We start from the raw sequence: 26,478 nt of genomic DNA, 5'->3' as shown, positions 1-26,478 counted from the left end.
GCTAACGTATTCTTTTCAGAGATGTGGGAAGAAGCTTTTAAAATAATTTTTTGTTTTATGGGTCATTTATATAAAAGTATTAAACAGAATAGTTTCTCAAAAAGCAGTTTAATATAAACTACATACTTAGTGAAGGAATTTCCATAGAAAACAGAGCAGTTCAAAGTATTTTAAGTTTCTAGTGATCTGGCAGTACCATTAAAATTAATTATTGTTAAACCAAGAAATCCCAGATTATGTTCTGTGCAATAATTTAACTAGTATAAATAATGTTTTTTCCCTAGGTAGGTAAATTTGTGACATAATGAGTTAGTATTCTCTTCTAGACTGATAAGTATTTAGTATGTTATTATGTATTATGATTATTCAAGAGTCAGGGATGTGTATTATATTTTGCGATTTGACCACCAACCCCGTTTTAAGAAACAAACGTGGTTTGGAAAATATTTCTGTAACTCTTAATGCTGTCTGGATCTTGATCCAGTTTGTTAAGATAAGTGGTTTGAGGTGATATTGCTAAGAAGTGTCTTGTGACAGCTTTTATTATCCCATATAGCAAAGTTTATAGGCAAAGTTTGTTTCGTGACAATTTTAAAACCTGTTTGACTTTTGCCAAAATAAAAAGACTCTCACACCTTGGTGCAAGGTGGACTGCCGACTGCCAATAGATCTTCCCTCATGTAGGTAGGACCAAAATTTTTTACAAACAGTTCTGTGATCTGCTCAAAAAAAGTGCTTTTACTGAAACCTCAGATTAATCATGTACTGTGGAAGGGAAGGTGAGAGTTTAGCCTTGGAAATTGAGGGCAAAAGTTACAAGTCATCTCTATTAGAAGTGTTCCTGTAGATTAGAACATGGAACTTTCATGCAACCCTATTAAACCTGCCTCTCAGACACAAACCACAGCTTAACTAATGAGTTAGCATGTGAATGGAGTTAGAATTAGCCATTTGAATGTCTAAGAATGTTTGCCAAAAACAATTTGATATTATTGAGCTGGAATCTGACAGTAATTGGCCATGGCCAGCCATATCACTTGCTTCTTGGGATTAGTTCTGAAATATGCTAGTAAATATCAGGAATAGAGGAGGTTGACTGTATTCTATTTGATAAGGTGGGGGGGGGGCATGTATATATAAATATATTTCATCTAAAAACTATCACGGGAAGGAGATGTGGCTTAAGCAGCTGGGCTCTCACCTACCACATGGGAGGTCCCAGTGCCTCCTAAAGAAGACAAGCAAGACAGTGAGCTGACGTGATGGGCTAGCACGGCGATCTGACACAACAAGATGACGAAGTAAAATGATGCAACCAAGAGACACAGCAAGGAAACCATGAGAGCCACAAAACAGGAAGCAGAAGTGGCTCAAGCAATTAAGCACCTCCCTCCCACAGGCCCCGGAATTGGTTCCCGGTGCCTCCCCTGCAAAGAAGACAAAGAGATAGCGAGTACAAACAATGAGGGGAGCAGAAATAAGTAAAAATAAGTCTTTAAAATAAAACTTAAAAACCTTTGTCAGAAAGTAGATATAACTTGAGTGGTTAAGTGCCTGCTCCCCATGTATGAGGTCCCAGGTTCCATCCCCAGTGCCTCCTAAAAACAAACAGAAAAAAACAACCCTCACTGGAGAGCAGATGTAGCTCAGGGTTGAGTACCTGCTTCCCATGTATGAGGTCCTTGGGATCAAACCCTAGTACCTCTTTTAAAAAAAAAAAAAAAGAAGCATCAGATTTCTTAGAAGGAAGGTTAAAAATAAGGGGGAGAGGGGATACCCTGATTTTATTCCATATATATGGAGAGAGTCTACAGTTTTGCAATTCCCCAATAGAATTTTTATATTAATTGCCTTTACTTCATACTCATTACTAAAAACTCTTTCCAAGACTATTAAGTGTTTAAAATTAATGTGTAGCTATTTCTAAAATGTTTATTTTTCTACGCAGCTAAATTAACACACCTTTTCCTCTACAGATCTAGCTTTGGAATCAAACCCTTCTGACCATCCAAGGGCAAGCACAATTTTCCTGAGCAAATCTCAGACAGATGGTAAGATAATGTTATTATTTTTTGAGGAAAAGGTTGAAAACTCGGTTTTTATTTTGTAGTAGGTACTATAGAAAATGTTTATTTTGAACTCCTATATGATTTTAAATCTTCACTTTTTCATATATTCTCTTATTTTAATAAGTAATAATATATTTTCTTTTGGTAGTCAGTTTTAGTGATGAGAACACAAGACTTTCTCTATACATTTTGCCACTTTTTTATTAGCCACAGTTAATTGGACACATGATTTAGAAGTGGTCATGGATTTATACTTACAACTCCATACTACTGGGCCCCTTTCCTCTTGCTCCAAAGAGCACATGTTTTAGAATGACTGGGATTTGGGTTGTAGCTAGGTTTCCATTTGAACAATCAGAAAAAATGTTTAATATGGGGAGTGAATCTGATTTTTGTTCACATTTTACACGGTGCTCTATCTCACACCTGTATTTATGCTACTCAGAAGTTAAGCTAGTCACATTTTCTCATCCTAATGCTATGCTGTGCCTAGTGCAGAGTAGTAGATTCCAGTGTACATCAGAGCAAACTTATGGCCTGTGGCATTTCCCAGAAGGTTAGTGTCAGTGTATAAAACTCTAGTGTAAATTTCCTGTGTCAAGCTTCTTTAGGGTGAGGATCAGAATTGCAGGATTTTCTGCACTCCTTCTTGCCTCCGTATTTTCTTTAATGTTATGTTAAATCCTAATTTCTTTGTTAAAAAGCCAGAGATAACCAAGCTTTTCAGTTGCTTTTCAGTTTATTACAACAGCAGGAATATAGGAAATGAGAGTTCCATAGTATTTGAAGTAATGCAACACAATAAAAAATGGAGGAGGCAGGTTGTTTCTAACTGGGATTTTGATGGTATATATGTACTTTGCCTGTCCTGAGTCAATCATTTCTGATTAGGACTGCTGCATTTTTCAGTTTCTTACAGAGCCATGGGTTGCTGACATAAAAGAGTGAGTGTGGGGGCATTAAAGGAAAAGCTTGTCCTGTGCCCGCCCCTGTTTCTTCAGTCATAACAAGGGCAAGCCTATGATGCCCACCCAGCATTAGAGGAAGAGGCAGTATGTGGAAACAAAGTGTAGCCCAAGTGCCTTTGGAACTTTAACTTTTTCTAACCTTTGTTAGAGCAAAATGATTTCATGTGCCATAGATGCCATGTTCAATTAGGTTAGCATACCCATTTTAAAATTTAAAATAGATTGGGTTACTTTCCAGTTTTGTAAAGTCCCATCTATTTGTTTTGTAACATGTTTTAGTAGATTACCAGTGAGTGATTCAGGATGCTTCCAGGGATTTTGGTGCATCTAGAGATTAGTTCCTGGTCAGAAACTGGATCTTAGAGCTGTTAGCTGTTAGATCCTGATAATTAAAGATGTGTGTAAGTATAGAATAAAAAATATATTGGGAAGTGGTTCAAATATACAACAGGTAAACTTTTTGTTAGTTCAACTTCCCACCTGGCCTAATTTGATTTGCCTTTCTCTTTCATGTGTGGAGATTGTTTCATTTTACCTCATACATCTGTTAGGTCAGAAAGCAACTTAATTTTTAGATTTTTACCTTATGGAGCTTGTATTGCTAGATGATTTGTATTAAAAACTTTGGAAATTTGTAATTCATCTGATAATTAACTACTATATTTTTCTATGGCATTTATATCAGAATTGATCAGTTAATTTTTTTTATTCTTAGTGCGAGAAAAGAGGAAGAGCAACCATTTAAACCATGTAAGTAAAGAGTTGAAAAGTTAAGTAAGAAATTATTAGTTTGAATTAAAAGTATGTCTGCTGTGATTCTTAATAAATATAATGGACCCAATATTGTTCACATGGAACGCTTTTCGTGGATTTTCTAAATTGCTTCTGTTTTCCTAAGTATCAGATTTATTCAGGAGAGTTCTTTGTTTAGAACTGCCCATATTTTAAGGGTTTCTGGTATTTAAGTTAGTTTTCAATACCATGATTGTGGTAGAAAGAACTGCCTTGATTTTTTTTTCTTTATTAGAAAACTATGGGTTTACAGAACAATCATGCCTAAAAGGCAGGATTCCCATATACCACCTGTTATTAACACTTTGCATTGCTGTGGAGCATTTGTAGCAAACTAATGATAGTACATATTTAATCTTATTTTTTAACCAAAGTAAAAAGTCTAAAAGCTAAGTTAACCTTTAGCATTATCTATTCACTTCCTTTATATTAGGTGAGAGCCAGCTCCCTCCATTCCCTCAGCATGTTGTCACATTTTAATGAAATCAGTATTCAGTGCTTGCATTAGACAAGCACTGCTGATTCTTTTTCTGCACCTCCCCCACCCCAAGTCCTGTTGATTGTATCTCAGGCATTTCTGAAATCTGAGCACTTTTCTCCAGGATAATCCACGTTTTCCTTGCCAGCATTATCTTTCGCACAACAAATGCAGTAACTCCCCTACCTCATCTTCCTGCTTTCATATCCACTCCTTTTTTGTAGAATTAATTTCCTAACATTCATTTTCTTGTTTTCTATCAGCTGTTTTCCCCAAATATAACATTTGTAACATGCCTATCAAAAATATTTTTCATTTACTAAAACACATCTGTTCCATTTTTTTTTTCTTGGAGACAACTTTCCCCAACCTTCTGTCATCCTGCTCCAGTCCTGACTGGTTTTTCCCTAGGCCTGCTCTGGGATGCCCCTTTGAAGTCATCTGGGATTTCACATAACTGCTCTTGTGTGTTGGGTTCTCTGTGTCTTCTTATATCCCATGTTTCCCTCTGTCTTGCAATGCTTACTAGAGCACATCTTCCTGGGAAAGAGCACAAGAGTGGAAGTTTTTAGAGATATAGCCTGTCTGGAAACCCCTCCTTTTTTGATAGAGTATAGAATTGTAGTTTGAAACTAATTTTCACTGTCGAAGACATTTTTCTGTTGTCTTCACAGATTTTAAATAGGTTGCCATTGTATCACACAGTGTAGAAAACCAAGTTTAATGCATTCTGTGCCCCTGCTGTCCCTACCCCATTCCCTTCTTTGGAAGCTTTTAGTCCCTTCTCTATTCTTAGGGTTCTGAAATTTCATAATACAGTTTGGTGTGTGGATCTTTTCATTTTATTGGTGCTGTTCAGTCTTCAGACAAATTTCTTCTATGTGAATTTTTAATTTCTGTGATAGTTTATCTGTTCCCTCCCTCTCCCCCCAAATTTTTATTATTTAGATATTGGACCTCTTAGACCAGTATTCCTGCACTGATCTTCATTTTTTTCCCCTTCTGTTTTCCATTTTGCCTTTTCTTCTACATTCTGAAGATTCTCTTGGCTTTATGCTCTCATCCTACTGTTGAATACTTTGTCTATTTTTTAAAGAGTTCTCTTAAATTCTGCAATTTGTTACAGTGTTTAGTTCTTTCATAGATGAAATTTCTCATCTTTTTGAGACTGTTAAGGAATAGTTTTGTTTTGTTAGGTTTTCATTGGCCCCTGAATTTTATCACTTGCACCTAGTTCCTTTTCCTTGTTTTGTTCATTCTTATTGTAGGCTTTCCTCAAATATGTGGCTATCTCTGGCAGTGTCTTAAGATGTAATTTGAGGCAACCTGTGTGAATAGGGCTTGTTAACTAATGAGCCTCACTGCAAGGATTTGGGGGGCAAACCAGCTTTTCATTTGGGGTACCTCAGTGTCAGTATCTAGGGGAGTTCAGGGAAGGATCAGGGAATGGTTTTCCAGTTTTCTGCCTAGGGAGTAGTACAAGGATGGCCACTTGCTTTCCAGAAGCAGAGTTAGAAAAGGGAGGTGGAGTCTACCTTTCGTAGTACAGTTTTTCCCTTATTTCTCAGGTTTCAGCCCTGAGACTGGTCTCTGTGCCCAGAAAACCTCATATTTAACCTCTAAAAAATAAACATCTAGATTCCTATGAGGTGGGACAGGTGGATGTGGGGCTCTAACCCCAGATTTTCAATTGTTGCTTTTATCTTTTGTTTCATGTTTCACCCTACCTTCTGAGCCTGCCTTGTGTCTTGCAGGACAAACTAGCTTGTTTTTCCTTTCAGTCACTCTGTGTAGACACCAAGGTTATACTTCATCTCTTCTGCCAAGTCAGTTACCACTCCTATATCTACTTTTTCTCTTTCAGTCATTTTTAAGTATTATCTGCTGTCTATCTTGTCTACTGGTCTTTAGTCTTATGATGTATAACTTTTCAAGAGAAATGCCTTTAATTCTAATGAGATTTCAGGAGGAAGAGGAATTAGATTTGTGGTAAGTTTACCATGTTTAGCCCAAACTTAGGACTGATATTTAAGTATAAATCTAAATTTAATTCAATATGATTAATAATATTCAGACAGTTTTTTAATTATACCTATAATGAGCATATACTTTTTTTCCCCTTTGAGAAACTGGGGCCAGGGATTGAACCCAGGACCTTGTATGTGGAAGCTGGTGCTCAACCACTGAGACACATTGGCTCCCAACGTATTATACTTAACTATGTCGGTACTGTTTTGCAGTTTGTTTTTCCATATTTACCTCTTATGTTTGCCAATGTTTTTTGAGATTGTGGTAATAAGGCTTTTGAGGTTAATTCTTAAATTCTCAAGCAAGATGAGCAGAAGTAACCTGGTAGTCACAACCGAACTTAATTCTGCCAGCCTCTAGACTCTAGAGACACCTGGATGCCTTAGCTTTGGTTCACAAAGGCTCTGGACATAGGAAAGTTTGAGCAGTTGGAATTGAGTGTTACATTCCCTGCTGTATGTTGGCCAGGAGAAGTCTCTGCATTCATCTTTTCTGTCTCTGCTTTCATCTTTTCGGTCACCTAGAAATTTAGAAATAGTCTGATTAAAAACAAGGCAGAAATAACAATTTCCCTGGAGTGGATCATTTTTCAATCTTTAAGCAGAAGTTTAAAATAGGCCTGGAGTGACAGGGTAGGTAGTATTCAGCATTTCTTTGGCTGGGTCTAACCAGTAAACCATAAGCTGCTGATTCACTAAATGAGCCCCATAAGGTTGTGAAACCATGTCTAATTTAAATGTGTAAATGTTTTACCTGTAATATTTTCAAGATAAACCAATATACATTCATTATAGCCAGAAAAAAAAATAGAGGAAAATGGAAGAAAATACCACCCAGGCTCTACTAGCTAGTTTATGTTTTGGTGTATTTCCTTCTTTTTATTCCCTCCATATGTAGGTTTTGGTCAGAATTGACTTGTTATACCATGTTACCTCCTAATAATAGTCATCTTAAAAGGTACCTTCTACTTAATATAAAAGTACTTGAAGAATTGGTCATTGTTTTTCATGATGTATTTGTTTTTGAGATTATAAAAGTAAATTACATATTAGCTGAACAGTTTAAGGAGCATTTCAGAGTTTTGGTTTTGTTTAAAAGGCTTGAAGGAGAATTTAGTCCTCCAAATAGTAATATTAACACTTTTCAAAAGTATAACACCTGAGACTTTTTGTTAATTAAGGATTAAATGGCTTGCAGTAAAACATTAGAAACAAGGAAAATGGTGTTTTATGAACTATATGGATATTTCCATTTACTGGCTACTGACAATTTTTAAATGCTCTGTGCTTTATAAAGCAGGTCTCCCTGTTCCACCTTTCGTATACTTGTTGCGGAGACTGACGAGAGTGTGTGAAAACCTGGCAAAAAATATTTTTTATTAATAGTAATAAGACAGGCTCATTAGAATTTGTTTTAAAAAATTGGTATTCTGTGGTTTTAAAGAATGCTACTATTTAAACTACTTACAGTTCCTGAGATTTGGTTATTGGCCTTAATTTTAAGGAAGAGAATTGCCTTAACATAGGTTAGGCTGTTTCAGTATTTCACTACTGCTATATTCTTGTGCTCTTCATAAATAAATGGATACTTCTAAAGTGTTTTAAAGGTAATTCTCTAGAGGGCCCCACAAGTTCATTGCCACCTTTCCCAGATAAGTTCTCACTAACCGGCATCTGTAGTAAGACTTACCTTCCAAATTGTAATTGATTTTAAACAGTTTTTCAGATACTTGTTGAACACTTAATTCATCCAGATTCTGGGCTTTTCAGGTGGAGGTAGAAGGGGAGTAAGAGTCCTCTTCCCTCAAAAGCTTACTGTTGTATGAGGGGGATACCCTCATATTGATACAATTTAATAAGCGAGAATATAGATATATGTCACATGGTTGCTGGTAAAGGTGTTTTGGAAGGTTGATGGGGTCAAGCTTGCCAGGACAAGGAGAAGGAAAAAGACATTGCAGACAAAGAAGCATGAGTGAGGCAGGAAAGTATCTTGATTAAAATCTGCAAATGAGTGGAAAGTATTCTCTGGGGTTTTTACTTAAGTAATATAATGACCTTTTAATTTAAGCATGAAATTGAAATCTAAATTCCAAAAGCTTTTTGTTTCCTGGTTTTTGGATGTGAGAGAATCTTAAAGTTACACCAAATAAGGACACAGAGACCTATGTTCCACTAGCTTGTTAGTGACAGAGCAGCCTTGGCAAACCAAGCCTCTGACTCTTAAAACATTGCTTGTTTCATTGCAGTCTCCTTAACTAATATATTTACTACTGGCTTTCATTCACTGCAGTGAAATACTGTCATGCCAATTATTTAAGATATTATGTTTTACTGCAGTAAATGAACAGTAGAAATAGAAAAATCACGGGGAAGAAAACACTGAAATACTATTCCAAACTTTTTATATTATTTTAAAGGGAATTTGTTATAGATGCTTGCCAGGCTTAATTATAAGTACAATAACAGGGCAGCATTTTATAACTCATTCATCAGATAGCATCTGTGGAAGCTAGAGTCTCCAATGGGTTTCCCATATAGCACACATGATATCACACACAGGCAGTTTGTGGAGGGTAAGAAATACCTTAATGCTTTATTGTTTTAACATTTTAACCAAGGAAAAACACACTTTATAGATTTAACTTACTGTGACATTTTCTTCTATTTCCCTTCCCCTTCAGGTATCTCCAGGGCAGCTTACTAAAAAGTATAGCTCATGCTCAACAATATTTCTAGATGACAGCACAGTCAGCCAGCCTAATCTTAGAACCACAATAAAATGGTGAGTACAACTAGGTTGCCAAGGGCTAAGTGACAGATGCCCCTTATTCTAAAAGCCTCAAAGTCATACTCTGTCACTTAAGTCATTGTCCTTTTCAGTGATCAGTTTCAGAAACTGGTGTCAACTACATGCTGATTTCAAGGACCTAAATATGAATTTTCAATTTCTATTTAGAGTGCATGGTGGAGTGGGAAGCCAATTAGCAAATAAGGAATCCCAGAAAAAGTCTACCTCTTAACTTGATGCACTTGTGTCAACATTGTTGAACATAATGAGGAGGTGCCTTTTTATTGGATGTTTTAGAAAAAATAGTTTTTTATAAGGTATGTTCTTAAAAATGTGTACTTACAACTTTGGAAGCTACTTTTGGAAGAAGGGACAGCTTGTCCTCTACTGGCACCATAATGTATCTGCATTTAAATTGAATATTGTCAGATTTCTCCCTCATGAATTTTTCCCCCTGCAGTGTTTCTGTATTAAAATTCAGTTCTCTTTCTCCTGTTTCCCAAATATGGGCAAAATAACAAACCAATCTTAAAAGAATATATTCTCAATCTTAATTTTTTTTTGATGAAATTTGTTCAGCTGAGGTTTTAATGCTTGTATATCTATCTGTCCAAGACACCATAACAATCCACATACAGGAAAATCATAGAAGAGATCAGTGAAAGAGTTGTTTTGGAAACATAGCCATGGTCAGGTTTATACTTAAACTTGAATAGTGCATTGATGATGAAAACTATTCCTTAATTTCTGGGGGCACCTCAAAGTCCACAATCAGAGATGCATTTTCAAAACATCCCAAGATTAACCTTCCAAGGATATTCTTTACAAATGTGTGCAAAGCTTCCCGACTATTGGGATTGTCCAGGGAACATTTATCTCCTTTAGCTATAAATGTAGATTTTCAGAATACAATTTGGGAAATGCTACTTTAGGATAATTCATATCCTTATCTTTCATTTTATTTTTCAACCTTAAAAAACATAATTAGCTTGTAAACCTCATTTTGTTTTAATTGTACCAACTTTTTAGATAATAACGTTAAAAAGAGCAAGTTCACAATTAAAATTATAAGTTTCCTCTCTCACTTGTGTAACAGTAGTGAGAATAAATTGTGTTTCAGCAAAATCTGAACCATGACTCTATCTAAAGCCCTCAGCTTTGGTACATATTGAGTAATCATTGAATGTTTTTATTCAGCCAAGACTCTGAATCCATGGGTAAAAAAACCAGACTCCACTTTGGGTAGAATTCTTAGCTTCTTTTGAATTCAGAAGATTTAGGTGTCTCATTATGTACTTCAAAAGTAATTTGAAAGGTAAACCTTTCTCACACAAGTAGGTTTCACGCTTTTTTCCAGTGTAAATAGTCTAGTTTTTGACATCTACTTGGGATGTAAGTTTTTATTTACTCTCCATAAGTTTTAAAAGTGATCATTCAGAACACTCACTATTGGTGAAAAAGAGATTTACAGAGCAAATTAATACAGAAAATTGGCTTTTAGGAAAGATTTTGAAAATGTTTATCATGATATACTCAAAGACTCATACACAACTTTTTTCAAAATATTTCTGCAAACCTTCAGTCTATCCCCCTCACCTTCCATCACCTACATACACACCTTTTGATAAGCTGGAGAAGGATGTGAGGCATAATTTTATGGACAAAAACATCCCAGGTCATTCTGATCTTAACTAACCTCAGTAATTGCTCAGTACTGGAATCACTTGGGGGAGCTTTTAATTTAAAAAAATTCTGGCACCTAAGTCACATCCTGTGCAAGTTAAATCCAAATTGTCTGGGGGTGGAGTCCAGGCAGCTTTTAAAGATCCTCAGGTGATTCCAATGTGCATCAAAGTTCAGGAACAACCACCTAATTAGTTTCAGTGTAGTAGAAAGAGAACTGCTTCGGGCTGTTGGTGAGACACCTTGGGCAAGTCATCATTAAGCATTAGTTCCCTTTTCTGTAAAATGGGTTGTTGGATTAAATGGCATCAAGGTTTGATGGCCCTTTTCAGCATTTAACTTCAAATTTTGTGATTTAAAAATTGGAGACAGAACTATTTGAAGCACTATAGAAGTATCCATCTTTGATGCTAATGTTACTTTTTAAATTCTTTAATTACATTTTTCAAGATAGTGAAAGTGTGGTGTGTGTGCGCCTGCGCTAATATTCTATAGAAGTGCTTTAAAATTCAGATTTGCCTTTCCTCAATTATTTTCAGCTTTGTTTTAGACACTTGAGGGCAGATGGAAGCATAAAACTTATCCAAGCGAATTCTTTTTTCCCTGGTACTCAGTACCTGTGAATAATTTAGGAATACATTATCTTAAAGAGTTTCTGAGGAGATGTATCTGTTCTTTAATATTTCATTTTAATTAATTTGGGAACACTTGCCATTAATACTTGCATTATTTGGTATAAAGCACTTTCATTATTTACTTTCATGGAAATAATGAAAAGTGAGGGTAGGGATTGGTGGATGGTGGGCTAACTCAATTGAAATGCAGTGTCTACCAATGTAAAAAAATACACACAAAACCTATGTGGACTAAATTTAAGCAAGTGTACAAATAGCTATAAAGTTGCATGGGTAAAAGGAAAATGACAGGGGAAATATAATTAAGATTATAATAACCAATAGAAACATGTCTTGTAACCACATATTGCCTAGCATTTTGGTTCTATTTTTGTCAAAGGTCAGACAACTAAAATAAGGAAAAGATTGCCCATATGGTCCTCTAATGAATTAGAGTATTTCAGGGCCACTGGGAAGATCTCTTAAACCCCCCATTCCCCTTTTTAATGTCTTTAGGTCTAAAAAATCAGTTCTTAACAATTTTTTTCCCTCCACAGTGTGACCTTAGCAATATATTACCACATAAAGAACAGGTGAGCTCTTTTATAACCTGCTTTGTTATTCCATTTATTTATTTTGCATGATACCAAGTTTAGTATTAGGTAATACCCATGGACATTATTGGAGTTAGCTGTAAAACACTTTTATTGCAATATTGAATTGACACATTTGAGTTTTTTTGTTTTTGTCTCAGGACCCTTTTACTACTCTTAAATTGTTGAAGGACCCCAATGATCATTTGTTTATGTGGATTCTGTCAATATTTTACTTTGTTAAAAGTTAAAATTAAGAATTTAAAAATATAAGTTCATTATATGTAAAAAGGTTTGTCATCCTCAACACTTGATATTTTTAGTTAGATCCCCCCCAACAAAAAAAAAAAATTACCTATCTTGTGGGTTTTAAGGATTTTTAACAGCATTCCTGGCCTCTACCCATTATGTACCAGTAATGCCTGCCCCCAAAACTGTGTCCAGACATGGCCAAATGAAGAAGAAATGTCTCTCTCTGGGAGACAAAAATCACACTTGGCTGAGAATGACTGTGTTAACAGAAATATTTTTAATGAAAAATAACCTATTTTCCACAACAAAAAAACTGAGTTGAAAGTTTATCATTGATTTACCTTTTTGGTACATCTCTTTAATGTTTGGCTTAACAAAAAGACAAGTGGATTCTCTTACCTACTTCTGCCCTCAATCATTGGCAATTTGTTTTGAAAAAACAGTATGAAGAAAATGCGATGTCGTGCAGATAAGTAGTTGAAAAACAGTATCTTAAAAGCCTTTGAATAATTGTGGATATTCTTAGAATACTGTATCAAACAAAACTCCATAGGTGGTAATTTCCTAAACTAGTTATAATAGAATTTTGAACCCCATTAATGAACTTACAGTTACATTAATACCTGTTGGTCTATCTTGCATGTTGAATGGCTCTTTTACCCATAGAGAAGATGTATATTTCATTATACATATAGGGTCAAAATCTCACCTTCGTTAGTATCACCCAACACCAGTATTAAGTAAACTCCCAGTAGAAGGTACACATTTTCTAAAATAGTGATTTTTAGCTTGAAAGCTTTAAGTCTATCATTGGCAACAAATTCTTGTTTTCCTTGAAATGACAGGTTCATTTTCAAGAAAATAATGGTTTTTATCGTTTGTACTCTCGAATAAAAACTTTGTTTTTATTTTTTTATTATTAATGAAAAATGTGGCTTGTTCACAAGTCAGTTACACAGTGCTTTCAGTATGCAGATGTGCTTTATGCCTATTTTCCATTTCAAGTATTAAAAGGGGGAGGGTCAAGATTTAACACAATTATTACCATTTCATCAAAGACATTCTTAAGTGAAGTTGGCTTTTTTTTCTTGTTTTTAAACTGTAGCTGTGTGGTAAGGAAGAATAGAATGGCTACCAGTACAGTTGAGTGCCACTCCCTTGATTCATGCTAAGGAACTTGAAGCTTTACCCACTTTGCCTTTTATGCAATTATTTCAAATGTCAAACAGTGAAAAAGCAAGTAATATCTTAGTATTATGAAAATAGTTTTGACCTCATGGACCTATGGACCACACTTTGAGAACCACTGGCTTAAATGAGCACTATGTATTAGGGTGATGAACTTTTTTTTTCTTTTTTTGCTTGATTAACTTTTAAATTAAAATATATGTCTCTTTTTCAAATAAAAAGACAATTAAGTTTTAAATTCAAGGCATTTAAGAGGGACAAGAAGAAATAAATACATGATAAGAATAAAATGTAGAGAATTAAAGAGAGAAATGTGACTCTCATATTCAAGCTTGTTTATAAAGACTGTAGCACACCACTACTGCTTTGTTAAATGTTTTTGTGTGTTCCAGTATGAGGTTAGAGTATAATTAACTTTGAGTTATTAGAAGTGCCTGTTAGGGAAGTTCAGTATTGAAAGGCAATGTTTGCTGGTCTTTGTCAAAATAAAAATTCCCCAGTATGTGTTGTGGTGAATAGAAAAGAAACTTCTGAGGTCAGAATCCAGGAGAAGAATTTGTAAAACTTTTCTTTGTTGAAGGGTTAAGCTTTTCTTTAAATTTGGAGCTGATATTTTACTAAGATATTAACAATTCCTGACTTTGTTTTTTTAATGCCCAGTTTTTTAAATGCACATTCTTATTTTATAGAGATGCAAATAGATCCCTGGATATTTTTGATGAGAGATCACATCCACTCACAGTAAGTGTCAGTTTTATTAAGGTTGTATTTTGCCCTCATACAGTTGTTTATTTCATGCTGATTTGCTTTGAGATTAATTACTAGAAGAAAACACTCCCTCCAGCTTGAGATCAAAATCATCTTTAACTGCTCCCCCATCCCACACTGTATCTAATCATTTTATAAAAGGGGTGTAGAATAAGAGATGATGGAGTATGAACTTAGTTGCCGCTTAATCAATGAGCTAATGTGAGTAAACATGCTCAAATGACAGCAAATAAATCTTTTTAAAACAGTCTCAAACAAGATAAAATAATGAGAAATAAACCTAAAAAACATGTAAAGATCTCTATGAGAAATTAAAAAACTGAATTTAAGTTTAAATTCATTAGAATTACTTGAAATTTAGAATTCACTTCCTCAGTCACACTAGCCACATTTCCAGGAATCAAATGTCACATGTGGCTAGTGGCTACTGGATTGGACAGTATAGCCATAGAGCCTTATGGTTAAAAGAAACCAAAAGTTTTTACAGAGTTTGTTGCAGGGAAGTATGAGTTATGATAAGACTTTTGAGCTTAAAAATATTTTACATTTGAATGGAATTCTATGGGAGGAAAGTGGAAAGAAACAATACAAATTTTCTGAGCTTGTGCCTGTATTTTCATTTAATGGATGGTGGTAGGGTATCAAATCATTGGTTTTAAGAGTTCATTGTTTACATTAAAGGACTAAAAGGCATGTCACCAAATCAGAATTATTTTAAGGAGCACATAGGCACAAGTTTGAAGATTGCGATCTTAAAAATACTCAAGAATTTTTCTTCAGTGTATACTTACATTGCATCTTTTCTTTCAGCGAGAAAAGGTTCCAGAGGAATACTTTAAACATGATCCTGAACACAAATTTATTTACAGATTTGTTCGTACTCTTTTCAGTGCCGCGCAGCTAACAGCTGAATGTGCAATAGTAACCTTGGTAAGATAATTCTGTCATAAAGCATCTTTTAGAAATTTTTGTCTTGTACACCATGATGCAACCATATTTTTCAAGTAAAAGTAAGCTCCTGAAATTATTAGAACATTATTAAGAGTAACCTGCAAAGCAGTTGTTTATTAAAGGCAGCAAGAGATTTCTGGTGTCTATCCCCAGTACACATGCACAGGCAAGTATGTACAAATACAAACATGTAAGATGTACTAATGGGGGCAGGATGAGAGTCATTAACAAAACCCTCTGGTCCACAGGAAGAGATTAATTCAGTGTAGGTCTAAGATGAGTCCCAGGCTGTATTCTTAGAAGTTCTTATATGTGTGTCCTGACTGATGGGTGTTAATCCATCTCTGCTTATCTCCTGTGCCTACTCATGAAGTCACCCAAGAGTGGTGGGGGGTCTCTAGTAGTTCATGGACAGGCTTTGCTGGTTAGTCTGCTGAGCTACAGCTGAGTCCTTAAAATTGTATCATTCATACAGAATTACTATGATAAGATTTTATTATTTTGAATACTCAGTCCTATTTAAGTGAGAGGTGGTTGGGATTGTCTTATTCCTCCCTACAGGAAACTTAAAAAGGAAAATCAACTGCATGGCCTGGAGGGAGAGAATACTTAGGTCAGCAACTATTCCTTTAGCACCAAGTAGAATTTAGGAGAGAAGGCCATTGAATAGAGACTTTTCTATGCATACGCGATCAGATACAGGTCTTTTCATGGAACAAGCCATTTGGAATGCTAGAGAGGGGCAAGTGTGGTACTTTCACGCCAAGCGAATGGTAATGCAGGTAGGAGAACATCTGGGTTTGGAGGAGGGGAGTTCATTTTACACATGTTAAGCTTGATGTACTGTCAGAGAGCAGAATAGCAATGTCTAGTAGTAATCACTTGTATATATAGGGCTGGAGCGTGAATCTGAACCCTAGGGGTAAGGAATTAAGAATAGCTATTCAAATGCAAAGAAAGTGAGTAGAATGAAAAGTAGATAAAAAGATGGACCTGCAGGGACTGTCACCATTTTAGAGGCAAGTTCACAGAGGAGTGGCTACAGTGGTAGGAGAAACCAGGAAAGAGTATTAAAAGAAGCCAAGTTAAGAGAGGCTCAAGGCGTGTGTAGTCCAATGCTAAATGAGGCTGAGAAGTTGCTTATTCCTTAAATACTATCTACTCTGCCACTGTTCTAAATGCTGGGATAGAAGGAATAGGTTGGACAAAGTTCCTACCTTTACAGAGCTTATATTAATGAAGAAGGCAAGTTTTTCTTTCTAAATATGTGGGGTTTTTTTGTTTTGTTTTTTTAGATTTATTTATTTCTCTCCCCCCCTCCCCCCACCCGTTGTCTGTTCTCTGTGTTTCTTTGCTGCATCTTTCGTCTTTGTCCACTTCTGTTGTTGTCAGTGGCACAGAAATATGTGTTTCTTTTCGTTGTGTCAGCTCTCCGAGTGTACAGCGCCATTCTTAGGCACGCTGCACGTTCTTTCGCGCTGGGCGGCTCTCCTTATGGGGCGCGCTCCTTGTGCATGGGGCTCCCCTACGCGGGGACACCCCTGCGTGGCAGGGCACTCTTTGCGCGCATCAGCACTGCGCATGGGCCAGCTCCACACGGGTCAAGGAGGCCCAGGGTTTGAACTACGGACCTCCCATGTGGTAGACGGACGCCCTAACCACTGGGCCAAGTCTATTTTTTTAAAGATAGATATTTCAGATGATGGCAAATACCAAGAAGATAAAACAGGGTAAAGGGATAGAGAGTGTTTAGAAGAGTTTACTATTTAGATAGAATGATCAGTAAGACTCTCTCTAAAGAGGTATCATTTGAACAGGGACCTGAATGAAGTGAGGAAATAAATGATGAAAAGATAAGAGCTCATAATAACAGATAGAAGGAACAAGTGCAGAGACCCTGAGGCAGCAAGGACATGTTCAGGAAGTCCAATGTGATTAGAGTGATGGAAAGGATGTAGGAAATGAGGCCCAAGGGCAGTGCCTTAACTTTTTAGTGCCTTGTGACAGTTGCAGGCTCATGAGAAGAAATTACATATTTGTTCCAGTATGATGAGCAGAGTAATAAAGGACTCTTAAGAGGTTGTTCTCGTAATCCAAGTATTTAAAAAAAAAAAAAATGTTCTGGATGCTTTGTGGAGAATAAACCTCAATTGGGAGTCAGAATAGAGGCAGAGAGAAGAGAGTTAGGAGGCAGTTGCAGTGATACAGGTGAGGTGGCAGATGGTGGCCTAGGTCAGCTTCCTGATAAAGGTGTAGAGGTGATACCAGATTGGAGAGGAGTGACTCGTAGATTTATGGCCCCCAGCAACTAGATGAGTGGTAGTGCTATGTGTTCTGTTAGGGAAGATGAGGGGAATGGTGAGTTGGGCATGAAAAGCTCTGGTGTGTATGTATGGAGGCATCGATTTTATGGCAAAAGTAGTTTCAGAAGAGTAAGTGGCATGGGTGGGCTGGAGTGGTTAAGGAGAGGATAGAAAATAAGAAACTGGCATTAGGGCCTGATAACTGTCATCAAAATGAAAGGAAGCATTCTGGGGGTTGGGGTGATAACAAACACGTTCATATTGGGGGAGTTCTCTGGCAGAGAAATTCTTCATAAGGAAAGAAAATTTTGAGAACAGTATTCCACAGAAATGGACATGGATAGGATCATCTACATTGGCTTTAAGTGCCTCTACTTATTCCTATAAAGTAGAAAGTCTAACCCTGTGAGTTGAGGTTCTTAGAGAGCTCCTTGTTTTGGTGGGAATGGAAGCAGAATGTAAGAACATGTAATATTCAGTAAGCATTTGTTACATGTAAAATAATTCCTGAAATCATCTCACAAACTGCCTGGCAGGTTTTTGGGAGTTTTTGTGGGGGTTTTTTTGTTTTGTTTGTTTTGTTTTGTTTCTTCTTTTTTATTTTCTTTTAAATGTTACATTCAAAAAATATGAGGTCCCCATATACCCACCACCCCACCCACCCCACTCCTCCCTCATCAACCTCTTCCATCATCGTGGCACATCCACCACACCTGGCGAATACATTCTGGAGCACCGCTGCACCACATGGACAATGGTCCACATTGTAGTCCACGCTCTCCCCCAGTCCACCCAGTGGGCCTGGCAGGTTTTAGAGGAGTCCTGGGGGGTACAGAGACTGGCAGCTCTGGTACTGCCTTGTAATCAATGGTAATTGATTAAGCTGCAGATTATGTAAGACAGAAAATGAGTTATCATGAAATGATAATGGAGATATGAAAATAGATGGGGCTATGAGAAGGACCATCCTTTTGTGTACTCAAAGAGGCAGTTAAATGCAGGACTCGACTGCAGTTGTCCACATCAACCTTAAACACACGCGTGCATGGCACCTGTCCTGCTATGCTGCACAGCAGCCACTAGGGGGCTCTCTTGACCACCAGTTCCTACCCACAAGCTAGTGCCACAGAATTAGTTATTGTGAACAGATGAACATGTGCCCTGGATCGCCAGGCTTTTACATATTCAAACATATCCTACCTATGAAATTACCATTAACTACCAGCCAGGTGTGGCATGTTGCACGGGGCAGGCTTCCCACACTGGGCCTGGATAGGCTGCCCTTTCTGAGTGTGAAGGTAATAACACAATGCCTCCCTTCAGGGTGCCCTTTGCTGAGATGTCCTGTGGTCCTTCCTGTGACTAAAATCAGGCTGGAAATTTGCATGGGCAGAGTGGTCAGCAGAAGGAACCGACTTAACAACTGATCCAGCTTCTTGCTCTGGTTAGCTGTACAAAGTCTCTGTAGATGTAAGGATAAAAGGCATTTCTTAGTCAAAAATAGATTAAATCTCTCATTCATAGCAGTTCTTAACGTGGCACTTAAACTGAACTAAAATCAAAGACCAGTGCTCTACTTTTACAGGTTTACTTAGAAAGGCTTTTAACTTATGCTGAGATCGACATTTGTCCCACTAACTGGAAAAGAATTGTTTTGGGAGCCATTCTGCTTGCCTCCAAGGTTTGGGACGATCAGGCTGTATGGAATGTGGACTACTGCCAGATCCTCAAGGACATTACAGTTGAGGACATGTGAGTCTGTAAGGTCTTGGTGAACTTTCTGACCATTTTCCAATACCTCATTTGGTCCCGTAAAGTTTACATTTTAAGAAATATTTTTAAAGTAACATGCAAACCGAAATAGGATAAAACTACATATTTCTATCCAGTTGTGGTCTATCAATTCATATTTTTCATCATTAACTGGTAATTATTGATGTGTTATTTTTGTAATCTTTTAATAAGTTAAAATGTTTTTTTCTGGTGATTTCTCGCAAACATCTTACAAGCTTCCATTAGAACAATATATATGGTAAATACTTTATAGCCTCTTTTAAAGCTGTATTATCAGTCCCAGTCCAGTTTTAAGTGGCATACCTCTGGCCTTTGAAATAAGTGTTTTGCCACTGAACTATTGAAGTTATGCTTTAGCCTGCATCACACATGGTATATTTGTGTTGACTCACACACACACACATTTTTCTTTATCTGGATCTGTTGCAGAAACCATGAGATAAAGAAATTGGGCAGTCCTTGGTGGAACAAAATTAGCCAGATGTACAAGTTTCAGATCTCTTTTGCTCCTGTACCCTCCAGTTACAAATGTTTCACACAATTAAGAAATAAATGTTCACGGCACTAGAAGCACCTCTCAGGCAGCCTAAGAAGCCAGTGCTCACGTTGAAGAGTCTCCCGGTGAACAACCCAATCACGGCAGCACTTTCAGCATTTTGTGAGGTCTTAAGTAACTCTGAGTGCAAGGAACCTTGTTTAGTAGTGGGGCTTCTCAAAGACTGCACCTGACGTGGGACCAAAATACCAAACCTAAGGACAGCATCTGACCTGGCCGACCTGCCACTGTGAAGCGCCCTGGAGGTGGTGGGCCAAGATAAGCCAGGGAGTTATTTCCAGCAAAGACCCTCAGAGTGCCCACTTGACAGGGTAGCATTTGGGGAAATGTGAGAGACCACTTCTTGATTAGAATGAGCAGCAGCATAGGAAGATCAAAATCCTGACAGGCAGGGCCAAAAGTTTGTACTTGTTACCTTACTTTAGATAAGACTGTCATTCAGAATTCCCAAGCTGTGCATATTTGAAACTGAAGTGAGCATACTTCCGAAGGGGTAGCTGTTGAAGTGGCTCTTTGTGAAAATGACCACTTCGATGATAGTGTAAACTGAGTAGTCTTAGTGAAATTGCTGGCATCCATCTTGGCAAAGGACATCTATATCATGGATCTGAAATGAGTAGGAGGAGTACTTTTGGAAGTTGCAGACGTTAAGGGAAATTCTTAATCAGGAGCACTAGCCCTGCCGTGATAGCACTTGATCCTTTCTCAAAACCTGCACCTCAGCTGGCTGGGTCTCTGGTTTTTTGCTATAGTATCAGAGAGTATATAGGGAAATGGGAAGGTTGTCATGGATTCTGTCAGTGCAGTAGTGGCAGAATCTAAACTACAAGACTAGTTATGAACTATGCTTTTTGTGTCTGAACAGAAACACAGGGAAAGAGCTATGTTTATAACAGGCTGCTTTTGTTCATGATTTTTAGAAACTGGAAAGCATTATAACAGCGTTTAATATATATTTATTTGTCCCCCTGCTGTTGACCGCTAGTTGTAGTAGTCTCATGAATGTAAACAAAAGTTTTTAATCAGGTCTATCAGTTTTTTGTTAAAACTTTCCACCATCTACATCTTGTTTGAATATATTTCCCTTCAAAAGAGTAAGTTAAACTGAGCAGCTGCTAGTCAGAAAATTTGCTCTACCTAAATGGAAGGCTATTCAGCCATCTAGCCATTTAAAAAATAACAAAAAACCCAGAAGATGCATATTCTGTAGGAATAATACTTTCCTTCATTGATTAAACCTCTATTAATAGACATGTTAATCCTATCAAGTACTGTATTTCTGCACAATTAAAACATATTAGTGGAGAAACTATAAAAGGGATAGTGAAGTGCATTTATTCCAGTAGTAAATTAAGTCCTAATTAGCTGATTATCAAAACATTGTCTGATTTACATTTCTATAGACATATGACCAAATGAATAGGAGATTAATCTTGATAGTAGGTTCGGTTGGGTTTTAAGTACAACAAATGAGAAAACCATCTCTCTGCTCTTAAACTGCTCTCCATATAGTAGAACCTGGAGTATTTGTTGACCTAGCCAGTCGAAAAAATCTTAAAACATTAAACTCTAGAAATTAATATGCTACAGAATAAGCCCCTATCATGTTTTTTCAGGTATTTATCATTTTTATATAAATAACTCTCTAAAGCGATTACTATGAAAGTAGTAAGATTTACTCTGCTTTTATTAAACACTTGGCAAGCAGCAACTGTATGTTTATGTAGCAAAGGACTGCTGCCAACATTTTCCTTTCCCACTTATTAAACTGCCCCTGCTGTGTTCACACTCTGCTCTGGTGAGGGGTGGTGCATGCTGAGCATCTCAGGATTTCCCTCCCAACACAGGAGAAATACTGAGTTTGTAAGTCCTGCGCTATGCCGGAGGTCCAGTTGTAACCTGGGTTTAGTCTAGTCAAGAAATGTATCTTTGATCTTTTTGCCTTCCAGAGTTTAAAAAGAGTATCCTGTCCTGTCATAGTGACAGTTTCTCACCCTGGTAAATTTAAGGTGGGCAGACTTACATTATGCCCTTTGACATAGCCCCTTGCACTAGGGCAGGGGAAGGGGAGCCCCTTTTCCACTGAATGTAGCTTATTTATTTATTTGAGATGAATCCTTGTTGCCTCAAGAGTTTTTCCCCCCTCAGAGATAATAGCAGTGGCTCTCGATGGATCCATTTGTTGCCGTGGTGATGTGCCCACTCCTTTTGTTGGCGCGTCTCTACTTCAATAAGCCCCTTCCTGTTATCAGCCCGGTGAAAATGTCTGCAAGTTCTTCAGAGCTAATAAACAGCATACATCATTCCTTTCATCTGATCACTATAGCAGGCCCTGTAAGGGAGCATGGAGTATGAATTGTACAGCTGCACTAATGGAACTCTGAAGAATGAGCCCCCGAGTCAGCAGCACGAGAGCATAAGAGGGCCGTAACCTTTTCCCCCTCGTCCCAAACTCAAAGTGCTGAGATGCAGAAAGGACCACAAATAGCTATACCTTGTTTGAACATTAGTGTATTAATCCAGCTGGGTAGCCTCTATTTGTTTCAATATAATTTATAGTCATCCTGGTAGCTCAGAATATTTTTGAAGATAATCCAGTTGTCTAAAATTGCCCTATGTTGTTCTTTTGTATTCTTCCTCCCCTAGGAATGAGATGGAAAGGCATTTTTTGGAGCTACTTCAGTTTAATATTAATGTTCCTGCCAGTGTTTATGCCAAATACTACTTTGATCTTCGTTCCTTAGCCGATGACAACAACCTGAATTTTCTCTTTGCTCCTCTCAGCAAAGAGAGAGCACAGAACCTAGAGGTAAGGTGGGTGGAATCACTAAGCTAGGTTTTTTCTCAGTCCCCAAAAGCCTGCATCTGTAGCTAAATCATTTTGAGAAGTGATTAGGAAAATGGAAAACTTTTCTGGTTCATACAAGGATCCACATTAAATAATACCTCTTCTGTAACTATTATTTCAGAACAGTTTTAATGAAATTTAATCTGTTTTTAATGGTTTTCCTTTTGAACTTCTACCCTTCCACATAACCATAGGATTAACTCCTCTATATAATTTACTTTCTATTCTTGACTACCTTTATTAGTTAGTAAATTCCTGCCAGTTTACATATTACAGTTTACTATACATATTATAAACTACATAATGAGTTTATTAGACAAAGCATTAGTGGCTAAGCAGAGTGACCTATATTTAGACGGTATGATATGTAAATATTTCAAATACTCGATGTAGAAAGTATATGGGTTTAATGGAAATGGTAATTTACCTAGGACAAGGTAATATGTGGCTTATGATTTTTGATAAATATACAGCAAAATTATAACTGAAGTGGACACTTAAAATTGACACTTTCTGTGGTATCTTGGTGTGGTGCTTTGATAGATTTTTCTACCATAAAGTGCAAGCGAAATAGCACCTTTTGGTGCTCCAGTCATTAGACCTCTCTAATAGAGAGTCCAGCACACACCTGCCTCATTAAAATTTGCTTAGAATGTATAACTAAAGATTGGATAAAGTTTGAATAGCTGAATAAACAGTGGTACATACACAAGTGTGATCACTACATTTAAGGAACACATGATAGGTGGTTGGTACTGCTTTTAAGGGCCTGTCCTATACCCTTGACATTTTTAGGAACCCACTTTTTAAATAACAATACAGTAAGTTCCCTCTTGGCATCCCTCTTGGCTCTGCCAATTTAGTCATAGCCCTGGAAGGATGTTTATTACTCTTTGTACTTCAGTGAATTTGTAGCAAGTAGCATCCCCAGAACCTAGGGTATAGATCTCAGATACCAACTAGCAGTAACATGTAAGACCTCTCTAATGGAGTCTGTACATGTGACATCATTCATGTTGTTTTTTAAGGTTGGAACTTTATTTTTTTTTTAACGCTTGTACCTGTGTTCTATTTGATTGACTTCCTAGGCCATTTCCAGATTGTGTGAAGACAAATACAAAGACTTATGTAGAGCTGCTATGAGAAGGTCTTACAGTGCTGATAATTTAATTGGTATTCAGCGCTCTAATGCCATCCTTTCTTAAGAGAGAAATGAGGAGCTGTAACATCATGAACCATGAACCCCTCCCTCATCTATAAAGACTGAAGAAACATCACCACTCCTGCTCAAAAACCAGCAAAGTTAATATTTCCATCTAGAGGAAAGACATCAAATTCAAGAGACTGTGGATAGTGAGGCTTAACACTCCACAGGAAAGAACGGACCTTGTCAATGCAAAGCACTCTTCTGTCCTTTTTAATGTAAACAGAGTTACGAAAACCACTCCTAAGTGAAAGCTCCCAACCCACACAGATGTTTGCTTACTGTGTAGGCGATAGCTGTGAACTATACGCGGTTTTTTAAATTAATAGTTTAAATTTTTAAGACTTTAAAGAAACTAACCGTGTAACTTATGTTTTTCCTATTTTTCTTGCCCCTCTTCACCCCCCCAGATCTTGCTGCATATGTCTTTGGAATTAATGCAGTATTACTATTAAAACATGGGACTCCTACCAATGCAAAGCCACTTAGAAGCAGAGACCGCAGCATTGTTTAGGTGTTTAGGTGTTGAAGGGTTCATTCTCCCTACTGTATCGTTGAAGCTGCTAGTCATTATTGGCAATCAAGTTAAACGAAAAAGCTGCTGGGTTACACTGTCATTCAAATTCTTTGCAAGCAGCACTACCTTATTAGCATTTCAGCATGTTTGGGTTATCAACAGAGTATGTTATTCTCTATTTCTGTTGAGTCCGTGCTGCATTTCTTATGAACTCTAATGGTGCTTCTCACTTTCTGATAATTTACCTCTTATTTGTTAAAATTTAATTCCAACCAACATGGTGGTCCAACGATAAGCACATAGTAAAATACAAGGTATCAAAAGTCTGGTGCAATTTTAAGCTTTAATAAAGTGCACTTGGGCATACCAGGGCACGGCAGTATAAGTATAAATGCTACCAAACCTTTAAAAAATCATTTGAAAGTTTACATTTCTTTTACACTTGCTTAATTTTGTGAATTCTAAATATGTTTTTAATTTTAATTCTTTGTTTCAGCTCTTCTTGAAGATGGCAAACACTGAAACAAAAAATTAAAATTAAAAGCTTAATATTCAAAATTTGCAAAACTAAGTAAGTTTAAAAGAAATTTAAACTTTCAAATGTTTTGTAAGTTTATAGCATTTATACTTCTACAGCTATCAAAGCTTAAAATTGCAGTAAGACTTTTGGGACACCATGTATTTCCATAGTTGTGCCCTCCTCTTTTTAAGTAGTCCGTCGCAGGGCTGTGCACTCTTCATTTGCTTTGCTCATCTAAATTTCTCATTCTTTAGATTTGGTAAAAGATTATGAAGAGCAGTGTAATGAATATGTACTAAATTAAAAGAAATTGGACCCTAATAGTGGTAGATGATACTAAAAAACTTTATCTTACATGTTAAGCTCTCTGTAGTCATCCCATTTCAAGTCCTGGGTGTTTAAAGAGGGAACTTATACAAACCTTAGGAACCCTAACCTCAGGCTTTAAAGGACAGGGGTAAGTAATTTTAGAAGAGTTTGATAACAATGTTACCTAGATATGAAATATTTGGGGGGAAAAATGATTGTTAACTCTATGAAATCTCTTCTACCTTCTGACATGTACATCCTAGGAATTTTGCCTAAAAAAGCCTTTCTATACTAGAAATACTCAGTATGGAAACACTTCACCTTATCTTTGAGTGCTGCAGGTTCCATTATTTTTTTAAAGACAGGAATAATAATGGCACATAAAATATTACAATCTACCACCTCAAAGAAAACATTGTTTATGGAGTTTGGAGCCTGGAAATTCAAGTATTGATTGCAGTTTTATTTTGAAAAGAATACTACAACCTACAGTGGTTTTTCTTTCTCATGTTTATATTAAAAGAAAAGCTAATAAATTCTATTTTAATTAAAATATGCCCGGTATGTTTCTTTATTCACATAGCATTCTGTCTCTGCCTAACTCATATTTTAACATCAGTCCTAATAGTGAGGTCCTAAAGCATTTCTTTTGCTTATGTGCTTTTCGTCCTGAAGACAGTGAAATAACTGTCTGGCCATTAAAGTTCTACAAAAGAACAGAAGTCAAGAGTAATGCATGTGCTTCTGTGTAAGTTCAGCCTTTTTAATAAGGTGGGTTTAGTAGGATTTCAATATGGAATAGCATTAAATTAGTGGCATGGTGCATTAATGATGGCATCTTTGAATACTTCATTGGTGTGCCTGAGAGGGAAAAGAGCATATTGGGAGCGAAAATTTAATGAAATGTACCAGGATAGAAGGAATTACAGTAATAGTGTATACTGAGAGTATGTATCCATCATATTTGAACTTTAGTGCCTAAGGTCAAGTGTTTAAATAATCTATTTTTGTTGAGAAATTACTGATAGTATAAATGATTTGAATTAGTTCAAGAGGGAAAAGTCTAACAAATCACTTCATAAGATGGTCACATCATCTTATTTATGTGATTTATGATATATGCCAGTTCCTAAGCAGAAATGCTGACATGAGGAGTGGTCAAAGGTAAACAAAAAGAAATTTGCAGGAGGGACATGGAACATAAATCTGTGGCCTCAGGAACAAGTTGGTAGAATAATATCACTAAAAACTCT

The 26,478-nt window shown here is 36.8% G+C and overlaps 1 protein-coding gene across 1 annotated transcript in view; it reads left to right on the top strand.

Moving 5' to 3' along the window:
- The window catches only part of CCNYL1 (cyclin Y like 1), a 35,873-nt gene extending 10,095 nt beyond the window's left edge, over window positions 1-25,778 (top strand). Inside the window, exons 2-10 of the mRNA XM_058300275.2 lie at window positions 1,977-2,051; window positions 3,753-3,787; window positions 9,019-9,119; window positions 11,980-12,015; window positions 14,145-14,196; window positions 15,034-15,153; window positions 19,063-19,229; window positions 22,474-22,636; window positions 23,764-25,778. Coding sequence (XP_058156258.1) covers window positions 1,977-2,051; window positions 3,753-3,787; window positions 9,019-9,119; window positions 11,980-12,015; window positions 14,145-14,196; window positions 15,034-15,153; window positions 19,063-19,229; window positions 22,474-22,636; window positions 23,764-23,880 — 866 coding nt within the window. The 3' untranslated portion in view covers window positions 23,881-25,778. The remainder of the gene's footprint in view (window positions 1-1,976; window positions 2,052-3,752; window positions 3,788-9,018; window positions 9,120-11,979; window positions 12,016-14,144; window positions 14,197-15,033; window positions 15,154-19,062; window positions 19,230-22,473; window positions 22,637-23,763) is intronic.
- The last annotated feature ends 700 nt before the right edge of the window (window positions 25,779-26,478 follow it).

Source organism: Dasypus novemcinctus, chromosome 7 (assembly GCF_030445035.2).
Source record: "Dasypus novemcinctus isolate mDasNov1 chromosome 7, mDasNov1.1.hap2, whole genome shotgun sequence".
Lineage (NCBI taxonomy): Eukaryota > Metazoa > Chordata > Mammalia > Cingulata > Dasypodidae > Dasypus > Dasypus novemcinctus.
Note: the sequence above shows the minus strand (reverse complement) of the source record. Positions and strands in the feature narration are given on the sequence as shown.